We start from the raw sequence: 13676 nt of genomic DNA, 5'->3' as shown, positions 1-13676 counted from the left end.
AAACAATATTTGTCACATATACTGAGATGCAGTGAAAATAACAAATCAAATCCAAGTAAAGTAAATCTTGTTTGACAGGACCCTTATGAAATGGCACTCTCAATAAACTGACAAAAATTATATACCTAAAGTAAAGCAAAATTTATTATTCTGTCCAATTATTATAGTTTTTAATTTATTTACCTCCATGTAAATTACTTATATTCAATCAAATGGCCACATGAAATATCAACAGAACATTCAATTTTGAGTAAATTTTTCCTCAAATACTGCAATCTACTGCAATATCCAATTAGTTGGTTGAGGGTACAACCCTCTGCCGGTTAGTATTATTTAAAGACAGCACCAGGGACCCAGGTTCAATTCCCACCTCGGGTGACTGTCTGTGTGGAGTTTGCACATTCTCCCTATGTTTGCATGGGTTTGCTCTGGTTTCCTCCCACAGTCCAAAGGTGTGCAGGTCAGATGAATTGGCCATGCTAAATTGTCCATAGTGTTCAGGGTAAATGTAGCGGAATGGGTCTGGGTGGGTTACTCTTCAGATGGTCGGTGTGGACTTGTTGGGCTGAAGGGCCTGTTTCCATACTGTAAGGAATCTTAAAAAAGTAAAATTGCATTATTGTTTCAGTGATTTAAACTGTAATTAAGATATAACAGGGATACGTATACCTTCTGTATTACGTTTCTATTACTTAGTGTGCATTTTTACATTGATTATGTAGATCTCTTGATTATCCAGAATATTTGATCAACTAGCACATTCCTGGTCCCATAGGTAACAGTTAATAAAGTGTTTGCTATATTTATTTTAATTAACTTGTACCTCCCTTGGCTTCACATTCTGTGTGGACAGGCAGCACTGAGAAACCCTTGTAATTATGCTCTTTGAAAATCAATGAATCAGCTCTGCTAAAACAGCACAAACTGCTTGCTAGCTTATTAACCAGTTTATGGCTGCTCTCATGGAACTTTTTAAGCCTCGTAGAAACTTAATTAACTTTACATGGTAACTTGCCTTTTTTTAAACAGTATTTTTTAAAATCACTTGGTTAGTTAATTAGTCAATGGATGATTTTATGGTTGAATAAGTTCATTTCATTTTGCTTTTATTGCTCGTTTAAAGATTTTATCTCCTTGTTAGAGTGCTTTTCCTCATTCACTAGACCTAAGCGGCCCTTATTTATATGTACACAAAATTATAGATTGATTCAGGAATGAAAGTAATCTAAAGAAAGAAATTGAAGATCTAAGCTTTCAGGAGACTTTTTAAAAGGGTGAGAGATCTAGCTAGATAGGGTCATAGAGATATACAGCAATGAAACAGACCCTTTGGTCCAACTCATCCATGCTGACCAGATATCCTAAATAAATCTTGTCCCAATTGCCAACATTTGGCCCATATCCCGCTAAACACTTCCTATTCATATACACATCCAGATGCCTTTCAAATGTTGTAATCATACCAGCCTCCACCACTTCCTCTGGCACCACCCTCTGCATGAAAACGTTGCCCCTCGTACCTTTTAATTCTTTCCCATCTCATTCTAAACCTATGCCCTCTAGTTTTGGACTCCGCCACCCTGAGGAAAAGATCTTGTTTATTTACTCTATCCATGCCCCTCGTGTTTTTATAAACTTCTATAACGTCACCCCTCAGTCTCCGATGCTCCAGGGAAAACAGCCCCAGGCTATTCAACCTCTCCCTATAGCTCAAACCTTCCAACCCTGGCAATATCCTTCTAAATCTTTTCTGAACTTTTGAGTTTCACATCATCCTTCCTTTAGCAAGAAGACCAGAATTGCACACAATATTCCAAAAGTGGCCGAACCAATGTCCTGTATAACTGCAACATGACCTCCCAACTCTTGTACTCATCAATGCACTGGCTAGGCAAGCATACCAAATGCCGCCTTCACTATCCTATCTACCTGTAACTCCATATTCAAAGAACAATAAATCTGCACTGCACTGGCTAGGCAAGCATACCAAACGCAAGCATTCTTCACTATCCTATCTACCTGTAACTCCATATTCAAAGAACAATAAATCTGCACTCCAAGGTCTCTTTATTCAGCAACACTGCCCAGGACCTTACCATTAAGTATAAGTTCTGTACTGATATGCCTTTCCAAAATGCAGCACCTCACATTTATCTAAATTAAACTTTATTTGTCACTCTTCAGCCTATTCGCCCATCTGATCAAGATCTCGTTGTACTCTGAGCTAACTTTAACTGCTCAGTACACCTCCAATTTTGGTGTCATCTGCAAGCTTACTAACCATATCTCCTATGTTCATATCCAAATAATTTATATAAATGACAAAAAGCAGTGGACTCAGCAGTAATCCTTGTAGCACACTGTAGTCACCGACCTCTGATCTGAAAAGCAACCGTCCATCACCATCTTCTGTCCTCTACCTTCGAGCCAGTTCTGTATCCAAATAGCTGGTTCTCCCTCTATTCCGTGTGATCTACCCTTGCCAACCAGTTTACCATGAGGAACCTTGCTGAATGCCTTACTGAAGTCCATATAGCTCACATCCACCACTCTTCTCTCAGCAGTTCTCTTTGTTACTTCTCAAAAAACTCAATTAAGTTAGTAAGTCATGATTTCCCATGCACAAAGCCGTGTTGACTATCCCTAATCACTCATTGCATTTTCAAATATATGTAAATCCTGTCCCTCAGGATTCCCTCCAACAATGATGCCAGGCTCGCTGGTCTATAATTCTCTGTTTTTTTCCATATTACCTTTCTTAAATAGTGGCACCACTTCAGTCTTCCAGCACCTTTCTTCTGGCTATCAGTGATACAAATATGTCAATAAAGGGCCCAGCAATCTCTTCCCTAGCTTCCCACAGAGTTCTAGGGTACACCTGATTATGTCCCAGGGATTTATTCACATTTTATGCATTTCAAGATATCTAACACCACCACCTCTGTAATATGGACATTTTTCAATAAATAAAAACTGTTAAAGCCTGATTTCTAAACTTGGGGGAATTGAATGAGATTGAAGATTTTCTCACCATTAGTAGAGACCCATGTAGGTGTAATTGTCAATGTGTATGGAAGGTTGTAACAATGGAAAAGGGCTAAGTGTTTTGGAGGCATTTAACAAGTGTTAAAACAACATTTTCAATGTCAAATGTCATTTCTCAATAAGCAAAAAGTAGTAGATCTCTTAGATATTCTGTCATACATATTATCTAAGTATCTCCAAACAGTAAAGGTTAAAAAAAAAACACTAAGCCATATGCTATTTTTTATTTTCAACTTAGTATGGAGTTCCTATTAAATCTGTTGATGATTTTCTGAGACTTCCTGCTCCTCTGGCAACATCTGAATGCACTGACGATAATCCAGCAGGTAAGAGATGTTCAACTAATTTTAGTAGGGTAGGGTAACAGGAAGTCCATATTTAAAAGAAAGACTGGGGTGATTGCTGCAAGTTTTGTTTTTGAGTTGTTGGACTGGAATTTGTGGTCAGTGATGATGCACAGGATCTAATGTTCTCTACACTAATGCTTGCCCACAGATGTTCTCTGAGGATTTTCAACAAAACTACTACAAGTAGCAAGTTATTTCAAAGAAGTACTCTCTTTTCACAATGGAATAGTTAGGGTCTACCTTTCTTCTCCTGAGTTTTGTGTGCACCTATCAAGTAACGTCTTACCATTCTATGTATTTCATTACATACTGATTAAATACTGATACACTGCAGCTGCTAGATGAACAGAGCATTTCAGAAAACATTATGATTTCTATGTTTAACTGCACAGTTGCAGTTGCCTTTAGTTGCTGTTCAATTTATACTATAATAACAATGAGCACTGAGAGCCTCATCATTGTATTTACCTCAACAAAAAAGCCCATTGAAGGTTATATTGTTACTGCTAATCTGTATTAATTTATTAATAATCCAGAACTGAATAAAGATCAAATGTATAGTTTTTAATTTATGTAAAGTTTATGTTTTAATAATCTTTGACTCTTGTTTCTTTGTAGGCTTTTTAGTAAATCAGGCAACACACTGCAGTAGAAAATTTGATGTAGCAACAAATTGCAGTAACGTTCCAGCATTAAGCACACAACACTATCTCCATTTCACTATTTTGCCAGTAGGTTTACCACAGTTTTGTTTGTTATATAAATGCTATATGTCATGAAAATTTTTGACTGGTAGCTCTAAGTTAAAATGTACAAAATAAATGTTTAATTCCTCGTTAACATCAAAAGTAATGTCATAACTCACATTGAAGTCCGGCATTAGATTTCTGGATTTGTTAACTTATAAGTGTACTAGTATGAAAAATGTATAATTAACAACTGATCAAGCTGGTTGTATTATGACCAATTTATTGCTATTTTAATATGGTTTTTTAAAATTGTGGCATTAGGTCATACTTATAGGGAGTTTCCACATTAGAGTTTGAAATCTGATATTTTAAACATTTGTATGTTTTTGCTAATAAAGTTTTGGTAAATTATTACTTTACTTTTAAAGCTGTAGAAACTAACATGTTCAAATACTATATTTTTCAGACCCCCAATGGAAGCTTGAACAGTGCTGTAAGTGTTTTCTTGAAATGGTCACAATAAAGGCATCTGAGATCCCCCTCCATACTCTATTTCCAGAAGAGAGCAATGAAGCCATGTGTTTTTGCAGAGTGCTTCTCTACCACATTTATGTAATTCTGCAGGAATTCTGTTTGCTATTGGACAAATGAGCAGAAACAGACCATTGAGCCTGCAACCAGCAGTCTTATTAGTTCTCCGTTGTCAGATAGCCTTTCCAATCTCATATCAGGCTGAGGCTGTGTTGAGATGGTGGTGGATAGCATGCTGTGGGATTTAGTCAAGGGCACTCAGACTGAGGACAGAGTCTCAGAAGAAGAAATCAATGAGTGCTGTTTCTCTGCCCATGGGTATCACTATGTTCTTAGCTTTCAGTAGGGATGCTTGGGCCATTAATGATCTTGACTGTGTTGAAGACTCCTGCATGTCATCGCTGGCAAGAATTTCATTCCACTATGTATTCCTTCAGCCACAGGTCTTCAGTTGGACCTTGGTCATGTGATTTATTAGCTCCTGGTCATTCTCCCAAATTAGTCTTGATATTTCCTGGGAAAGAAACCCAAACTATCTTCACAGGTGCAGTTTATGAAGGATTTAAGTGGATAGCAGTTACTGTGGGGATGAAGTTCATCAAGAATCATTGGTTGATTGAAAAATGCTGACTGAGTCTTTGGCACCACTGGTGTGAATTGATCACAACCATCCTTTTAAAAGAATTCAAATGAAATCAGGCACATTGAATTACGCTCAACTTTACAATTTAGCCAATTTTGCCCAACTGTGTTTGTTATATGAATCTTCTCCCATCTTAATGCTTCTCACTTTATTAACATATTCTTTTATTCCATTCTCTCTTAAATACTAATCTAATTTTCTTTTAAATGTATTGATAGTGGCTAAGGCAAAACTGTGATAGGAAATTCTACTTTGAACCACAGAAATCTCTCCTGCATTATTCGTGACTACCTTTATAGCCCTGTGTTTAGAATTTCGCCACAAATGGAAATATCTTCTCTACCAATTTATTCATTATCACTCCTGTCACCTAGCCAAGTTCCCTTTTCAAGGGAAAATGTCCCAGTCTGCTCAGCCTTTCCTAAACGTTTCCTTGTAGTTCTCATGTGACCCTTTAAAAATCTTCATTGTACTTTTCCAAGTGCTTCATGAAAACATTGTTACCATAAATGCTACAGCTGACCTGGTCAGTCACTAACATATTCTGTGCTCAAGTGCACAAAATGTTAAGGCAATTATTTATATCATTTGATTTGTGCCTATACAAATGCAGCATAATTACACCATTTACTCACCCTATGATAAAGTTTCCACTCCTTTTCTCTTGAACAGTTTACTTCAGGCATAAAGTCCAGATGATTTGCACCTTGTTTCTATGTTTATTGGGATAGTTTTCAGCTAGCAAGAAATGCAATTGTCAGTAACTATTGAATAAGAATTAATTCTGAATCAGTATAGAAATAGAATAATTGTTTCAGTAAATTATTATATTTTAGCAACTAATTGGAAGATGGGGAAGTACAAATCATTTAGAATATATTTTTATACATGTTTATACATAGCAACGCTTGCTGCTACAGTTTAGTGGAATGGACCCTAAAATGGTATTGAAATCTAGAACTTTTTAATTGGAGGTTTTTTGTTGATCAGCACACTAGGGTGCTGTTTGTTATAGATCATTGAAAGGAAGTCAATGAATACTCTGCTTTTAACGTTATGTTAAAATTCTAACAGATTTATGACAGTTGTAAAAAACACAACTGAAATAGAAAAGGCAGATTTTCAATAAAGTAATACATATCAATATATAAAGTACTTAGAATTTGAACTGGTTCAAGAGTTAATAGGATTTTCAGTAGTTTAAAAAGTACATATTAAAGAGCTAATTATGACTCTTACAATTTTAGAGATTACAACATTTCAAATCTCAATTTTTTTTCACAGATGTATGTTGTTAAAGTATATTTTGCTATAAAAGATATTTATTTTGTGTTCATTAATAACCATGGATAGATGAACTTACTAATTTAATTTTCTTTTGTTCTAGATTCCTTTCCTTCTTACCTCTGTTAATTTGAGATCTCTAAATGGAACAATAGCACATACAAATGACCCCGATCCTGACAATTGGTTGCCTCATTTGCGTGATGATGTCTGCATAAATGTGGTGCTAGAGGTAAGTTGGTTTAACACTGATTTGCTTATTAATGTCTCTCCTTCCTTAAATATCATTCAACAGTTTTAATCTTATCACTGCTTTCAAGTTCCACTTTTTCAACTGTAGAAATAAATAATAGAAAGCCCTTACGGTTTCTGTCATGCCATTGTCTTCATTTATCTCAACAGGTGAATTATATCATTGTATACAATGAAAAAGGAAAAATTGTAAATGCCTCTGTTGCATTCATTCTTGGAGCCATTGAAAATAACATGGTGCCAATACAACAACATTTCCAGATTACATTCATTCAGGTACTTGCAGAATTATTTTTGTGTGGAAAATCTGTAAATTACTGTAATGGTAACTATTTATCCCTCTCTTTAAATGATAATTCTTAAACGAGTACTCAGTGTTTCTTATTGAAATCAGTGACCTCCTACTATAAAATAATAACCAAAATATGTAAAATATATGGTGTTAATTTTGATCTGCATAATTTCTCAATATTTTTCTCTTTATTCTTTCTTATCTTCCTCACATTCCTTAAGTTGGGGCTTACTGTTTCATCATTGGGAAGGAAAAGAATAATGAGGAAGGAGTATTTTAGGACTTTTAGCTTTGTGAGAACCTCTTGAGTTTTCTTTTCTTATTAAAACCTTAGCCAGCACCAAAAGCTAGTTTGAATTTGTCCATATTGTTTATGGCATGAACAATGTGGATAGGAGCAATAATGTATACTTATTCCAGGAGGACTACCCGCCCTTACAGATCAGTATCAAAAAGACCACTCTTATTCCACTTCTAAGTGCAAGCATGTAGGTCATCTTGAGCCATTATTAGAAGTTTAATTTTGACATTTGTAATGACCCACCTGGAGAAAGTGTCCTGATGCTCAAGCTCTATTACTCCTTGAGCAGCACCAAAAGCTAGTTTGAATTTGTCCATATTGTTTATGGCATGAACAATGTGGATAGCAGCAATAACGTATACTTATTCCAGGAGGACTACCCGCCCTTACAGATCAGTATCAAAAAGACTACTCTTATTCCACTTCTAAGTGCAAGCATGTAGGTCATCTTGAGCCATTATTAGAAATTTAATTTTGACATTTGTAATGACCCACCTGGAGAAAGTGTCCTGATGCTCAAGCTCTATTACTCCTTGAGGTCACCGTAAAAGTTAAAGATTTAACCAAATTACTCAAAACTACCAATTTACCTATCTGATGGACTCAGGTTAACAGAAAACACTGACTAGGTTTCTGTACTAAACTGGAACTACTATTTATTACAAACAAATTAATTCAAACCTTAGGCAACCAAAACTATAAATTATCAACTTATAACTCGACTAACCCATGGTCTCCAACCTGTAAATTGCAAGCAGTTGGTTGATTACAGAGCCTCTGACAATCAATCTCAGTCTTAGTCCCTCGTACATTGCTCATGTTCCGTTTAAGCTGTGTGCCCATGTTGATTGTAATGCTGATGCATGACTTCTGCTTCCCAAAGTGTCTGAGAGGCGTGCATGTATAAGTCCTGCCCTGATTTGCCTTTCCAAAATGCAGCACCTCACATATATCTATATGGCAACACAAATGAAATATGTGGAGTGCATCAAGACTTTTCTTGAGCAAGTCTTGATGGTTGGTTCATTCCTACACCACATTCAGCACCCCCAGGACACCTTTCCATACAATCACCAGGTGTAGCATCTGCCTATTTACTTCCTCCTTCCTCACTATCCAAGGCTTCATCCTCAACTTCCAGGAGAAGCAGTGATTTACGTGCACATCATTTAATCTTGTCTACTGTATTCACTGTTCACTTCTACATGTGGTCTCCTCTACATTGGAAAGGCAAAATTCAGCCTGGAAGACCACTTTGCAGAACACCTATGTTATGTCCGCAAAAGTGACCCCTGATCTTCCAGCTGGCTGCCACTTCAACACACCACAATGTTCCCTGGCCAATATTTCTGTCTTGGGCTTGTTGCAGTGCTCTGGTGAATCTCAGCTAAGGCTGGAAGAACAAGCATCTCATTTTCCGCTTGGGAACCCTGCAACTTTCAGGACACTGTAACCTTCAGCACTCAATATTAAGTTCAATGCTTTTACGGCCTGAGCACTTTCTTCCTTGTCCTTTACCCACACCCAAGCTGTGACACCAACACGGGCTGCTTTTAGCACAGCCAATCCATTCTCACCTATTTATGATCCCCATTGTCAGGTCTTCTTTCTCACTGGCCTACCATTATCCCATTTCTTTGTCTGCCTGTCTTTCTCTTTAGGCTTCTTCTCCATCTCTTCACTTACTCCTGCCACCCCAACTCTAACCATAAACTTCTCCCCCCCACCACCACTTTTTCAGTGTATATACACCTTTTCCTAACTATTAATAGTTCTAAAGAAGAGTAACTGGACTTGAAATATTAAGTGTTTTCTCTCCACAGATGCTGCCAGACCTGCTAGGTTTCTTCAGCAATTTTGTTTTTGTTTCAAATTTCCAGCATCTAGTTCTTTAGTTTATTTCTTTTAATGTGATTTTCACATTGTCAGACTTAACAATGGCCTACCTTTTTTAGGGTTTTCATTTTTGGTTTTCTGATCTATCATAATAATATGTTTTTTTAACTTCCAGGACAATACAACAGGAGTTCCTCTCAGTGGAAATCCAGGTTACATTGTTGGACTCCCTGTCGTGGCTGGATTTGGACCAAATGCCTCATATCCTTCACTCATCACCTATCTTAATTATTCATCCAAAAAAATTCTGCATCATTATTCCTGCCACCACCCTCCACTAGAGCCGTAGAAATGTACAGCATGGAAACAAACCCTTCGGTCCAATTAGTCCATGCCGTCCAGATATCTCAATCTAATCTAGTCCCACTTGCCAGCACCCAGCCCATACCCCTCCAAACCTTTCCTATTCATATACCCATCCAAATGCCTTTAAATGTTGCAACTGTAATAGTCTCCATCACTTCCTCTGGCAGCTCATTCCATACATGTACCAATCTCTGCGTGAAAATGTTGCCCCTTAGGTCTCTTTTATATCTTTCTCCTCTCACTCTAAACTAGGGAAAATAGTTTGTTTATTTATCCTATCCATGCCCTTAATGACTTTATAAACCTCTATAAAGTCATCCCTCAGCCTCTGATGCTGCAGGGAAAATAGTCCCAGCCTATTCAGCCTCTCCCTATAGCTCAAATCCTCCAACCCTGGCAACATCGTTTTAAAATTCCTGCCTAACTCTCTATATTCTCCCTTCAGAATCTCATCCTTTTCCCGTCCTATGTTGTTGGTTCCAATGTGTACAATGACCTCCTGCTGGGCCCTTTCCCTCTTGAGGACATCTGCACCCTCTCCGAGACATCCTTGATCCTGGCACCAGGGAGGCAACACAACATTCTGACTTTTTTGCTGCAGGCTGCAGAAATGTCTGCCTGTGCCTTAGACTAGAGAGTACCCTAACTCAATCGATCTCTTGGAACCTGATGTAACCCTCATTTCATTAGAGCCAGTCTTGATACCAGAAACTTTGGCTGTTCGTGCTACATTCCCCTGAGAATCCATCACCCTCTATATTTTCAAAAACAGCATAGTTGCTTGTGGGGATAGCCACAGAAGACTCCTGCACTACCTACCTACATCTCTTATCTTTCCTGGAGTTAACCCATCTATGTGACTGTATCTACGATTTTTCTCCCATCCTTTTGCTTTTGTAAATTTATCATTGCTTCTAACTATCGCTCCATCTGATCCATTCGATCTGATAGAATTCACAACAAATGGCATTTATTGCAGATATAAGCCTCAGTAACACAAACTCTCCCTAAATGATCACATCTGACAAGAAGAGGATATCACTCTATTGAGGGCCATTTTTGCTGCTTCCAATCTACAGATCCAGAAAATAGCACCGTCTTATTCCTCTACAAACACTGCCCCAGGCTAACTTAATACTTATGGCTTACATTTTTTAGGTTTAATCAAGAGACGTATCTCAATAAAACCTATAAATCAAGAAAGAACCCACTCCATTCAATCTATTGTAGATTTACAGCAAGGCTATACTTTAAACTATTCACTTGTCGTTTCTGTTATGTGACCTCTCCCAAACAGGTTCCTCCAAGATTAATTGTGAATTTCACTGTTCTTTAATTTTCCTAGACACACTCTGTTGTCCAGTGAGACATGAATTCAAACAGCAAAGGCAGTAACTGCGTCAGTTAGCAGTGTGGGTTTCTTTCTCTCTCTCTCTCTCCTGCCTCTTGAATAGATCTAAGGTTTTCTCCTTCCTTGCTTTCCTGGAAGCTTTTATATGTACCGTCATAATGTAAAGTACCATGTTCTAAATTTGCCTATTATTGATGTGAGCTCTTTCTTTACTAGTTACCATAACTTTGTCACGTTATCTGTCCGTTTCTCATTACTCTGTGCCCTTTGTTGCTAGCTAAGGCTTACTAAATTACAGAGCCATCTGATTTTACATTCGAGCAATACATTTCTCAATGTAAAGTTGCCAAAACTTTGCATCACCTTCCATTATAGTATGTAAAAACCTGCTGGTCATCTATAACCAGCTTCACATCTAAATTTGTTCCTCAAACTGGCAATCGCCATTCAATACTGTATGTGTTTCAAGGTTCTGATGATGTCATTAATCAATTTTACCACATTTTCTGGTTTCTGACCATTAATGGGTCTCTATCTTAACATATCTTAAGATCTGTTGCCCTTTTCTTTTTCAATTTGTTTTACAATGTCATTTTTTGACCAATGAATTGATTCAGTTTTGTGTTTAATTTGGCCTGTACTTCTGTAACATGTAACACAAATAAAACGGGTATTGTTTATGAGTTGGCTGAGAAAGGAATAGATCCTTGTTGCTATGTTAAAGAGTCTTGGAGAGAATTAAAACAATCTTGGAACTGGAGAATATTGAAAATTTCTGAAGTTTACTTACTCAAAACAAGCATAATTTTAAAAATGTATATTTAACATTTTTATTATTGGTTTCAGAAATCTAACTATCCATACTTTGTCTGGAAATTTAACCTTAACTTAATATTTCCACATTTGGTATAATTCAGACCAAAAACAGATTTGGGCAGCTGACTGTCATTAAGAGTTCGACTAAGCAGGATTGTTTATGGATGGAAGGACTTCGGACACCAGTACTTTTTGGATATAATTTACATTCAGGTTGTATATTGCGGTAAGTACTATAAGATCACTTTACTGTGTCCATTTAACAAGCAATCAATCTAGTTGTTCGGTGCTAGCAACAGTTCAAGAAAATGCCATGAGTGTTATAAAAGCCTGTATGATAAAAATTAAACTGATAAAATCTACATTATCATTTTATCAAATGAAGTTGTGCACTAAGAACCTTAAAACCATAACAATTATTTAGCAATCACCTATGATTATGGGTTCATCATTGGTTAGACTGAGGCGCAAAAGAGCAAAATTCAATGGTATGGCCTGCCACTGAGTCCCTGTACCAACTCAATTTCCATTCGGTTACCCCAGGATCAGTTTAAGTCTCCTCTGTCACCTGCCAACAGGAGTTCTAGAGTTCTTCGACAAGTAACAAAGTGGATTATGGGGATCCTGTGAACATAGTATATCTGTACTTCCAGAAGGTATTTGATAAGATGCTGAGCAAAAGGTTAATACACAAGGTAAGATTACATGGTGTTAGGGGTAATACATTATCTTGTACACTGTATAGAGGATTGGCTAACCAACAGAAAGCAGAAAGTCTGGATAAATGGGTGATTTTTGGGTTGACAAGCTCTAACTTAATGTTCTATTATAAGCTTTGGACTTCAGATCCCAACCATTTACAATCTTTTTAATGATTTGGATGCAGGGGTAGAATGTACTCTAGCCAAATTTGAGCTAACACTAAAATAGGTGGGAAATTAGGTAGCATTGAAGAAATAATAAATTTACAAACGGATACTGATGATAAATTAAGTAAATGAACCAAAATTAGACAGATGGAGTTTAATGTGGATAACTGAGGTTGTCCATTTTTGGTCAGAAGAATAAAAAAACTATTATTTAAATGGAGAAAAACTTCTTCAAAATGCTTTGGTGCAGAGTGATCTGAGTATACAGAAAACCAGTATGCAGGTACTGCAGGTAATAAGGAGGACAAATGGAATTTTGGCATTTATTGCTAAAAGAATAGAGTATAAAAGTATGGAGGTGTTGTTGCAACTAAACAAGACATCGGTGAGGCTACATGTGGAATTCAGGCTACAGTTTTGATACCGTGGCTTGAGGAAGAATGTAATTGCATTGGAGGCAGTTCAGAGAAGATTTGCCAGATTGATTCCAGAGATAAGAGGTTTGTTTAATGAGGAGAGATTGAGGAGTTTAGGTCTATACTCACTGTAATTTAGAAGGGAGGAGATTTCCTTGAGTTATGTAAAATGCTAAAGAAGATTGACAGAGTAAAAGGTGGTTCTGGTATAACACATGTTTTGTTAATATGAATTGGCTAGAATGTGATTGATAAATTGGGGACACGGTTTTGGCTAATGCAAATTTTCTACTGAATGGGGAAAGTGATTTTCTGTAGCTGTTTTCTGCAGTGTGATTTTCTATAGCATGAGATTACAGAGGAATGCAACTATTGAGTTATAGCTGAATGACTTGTAAGCCTAAAGTGGGTGTTACCCTGTGTGGAGCAATCTAGAATGAGAGGTTAGACTAAGGGGTGGTAGATTTAAAACAGTGATAGAACATAGAACAATACAGCACAGAACAGGCCCTTCGGCCCACGATATTATGCCGAACATTTGTCCTAGTTTAAGCACCCATCCATGTACCTATCCAATTGCCGCTTAAAGGTCGCCAATGATTCTGACTCTGCCACTCCCACAGGCAGCGCATTCCATG

At 37.1% G+C, this 13676-nt stretch overlaps 1 protein-coding gene across 1 annotated transcript in view; it reads left to right on the top strand.

Moving 5' to 3' along the window:
• Positions 1 to 13676, top strand: part of tctn1 (tectonic family member 1) — a 36897-nt gene that overhangs the window by 16288 nt on the left and 6933 nt on the right. Inside the window, exons 5-11 of the mRNA XM_043715681.1 lie at positions 3284 to 3371; positions 4011 to 4123; positions 4548 to 4574; positions 6643 to 6771; positions 6942 to 7067; positions 9396 to 9481; positions 11839 to 11979. Of these exons, the coding sequence (XP_043571616.1) occupies positions 3284 to 3371; positions 4011 to 4123; positions 4548 to 4574; positions 6643 to 6771; positions 6942 to 7067; positions 9396 to 9481; positions 11839 to 11979 (710 nt within the window). The remainder of the gene's footprint in view (positions 1 to 3283; positions 3372 to 4010; positions 4124 to 4547; positions 4575 to 6642; positions 6772 to 6941; positions 7068 to 9395; positions 9482 to 11838; positions 11980 to 13676) is intronic.

The sequence above is a fragment of the Chiloscyllium plagiosum genome, chromosome 25 (genome assembly GCF_004010195.1).
Source record: "Chiloscyllium plagiosum isolate BGI_BamShark_2017 chromosome 25, ASM401019v2, whole genome shotgun sequence".
In the NCBI taxonomy this organism is placed as follows: domain Eukaryota; kingdom Metazoa; phylum Chordata; class Chondrichthyes; order Orectolobiformes; family Hemiscylliidae; genus Chiloscyllium; species Chiloscyllium plagiosum.
This window is presented reverse-complemented; position numbering and strand designations above follow the sequence as displayed.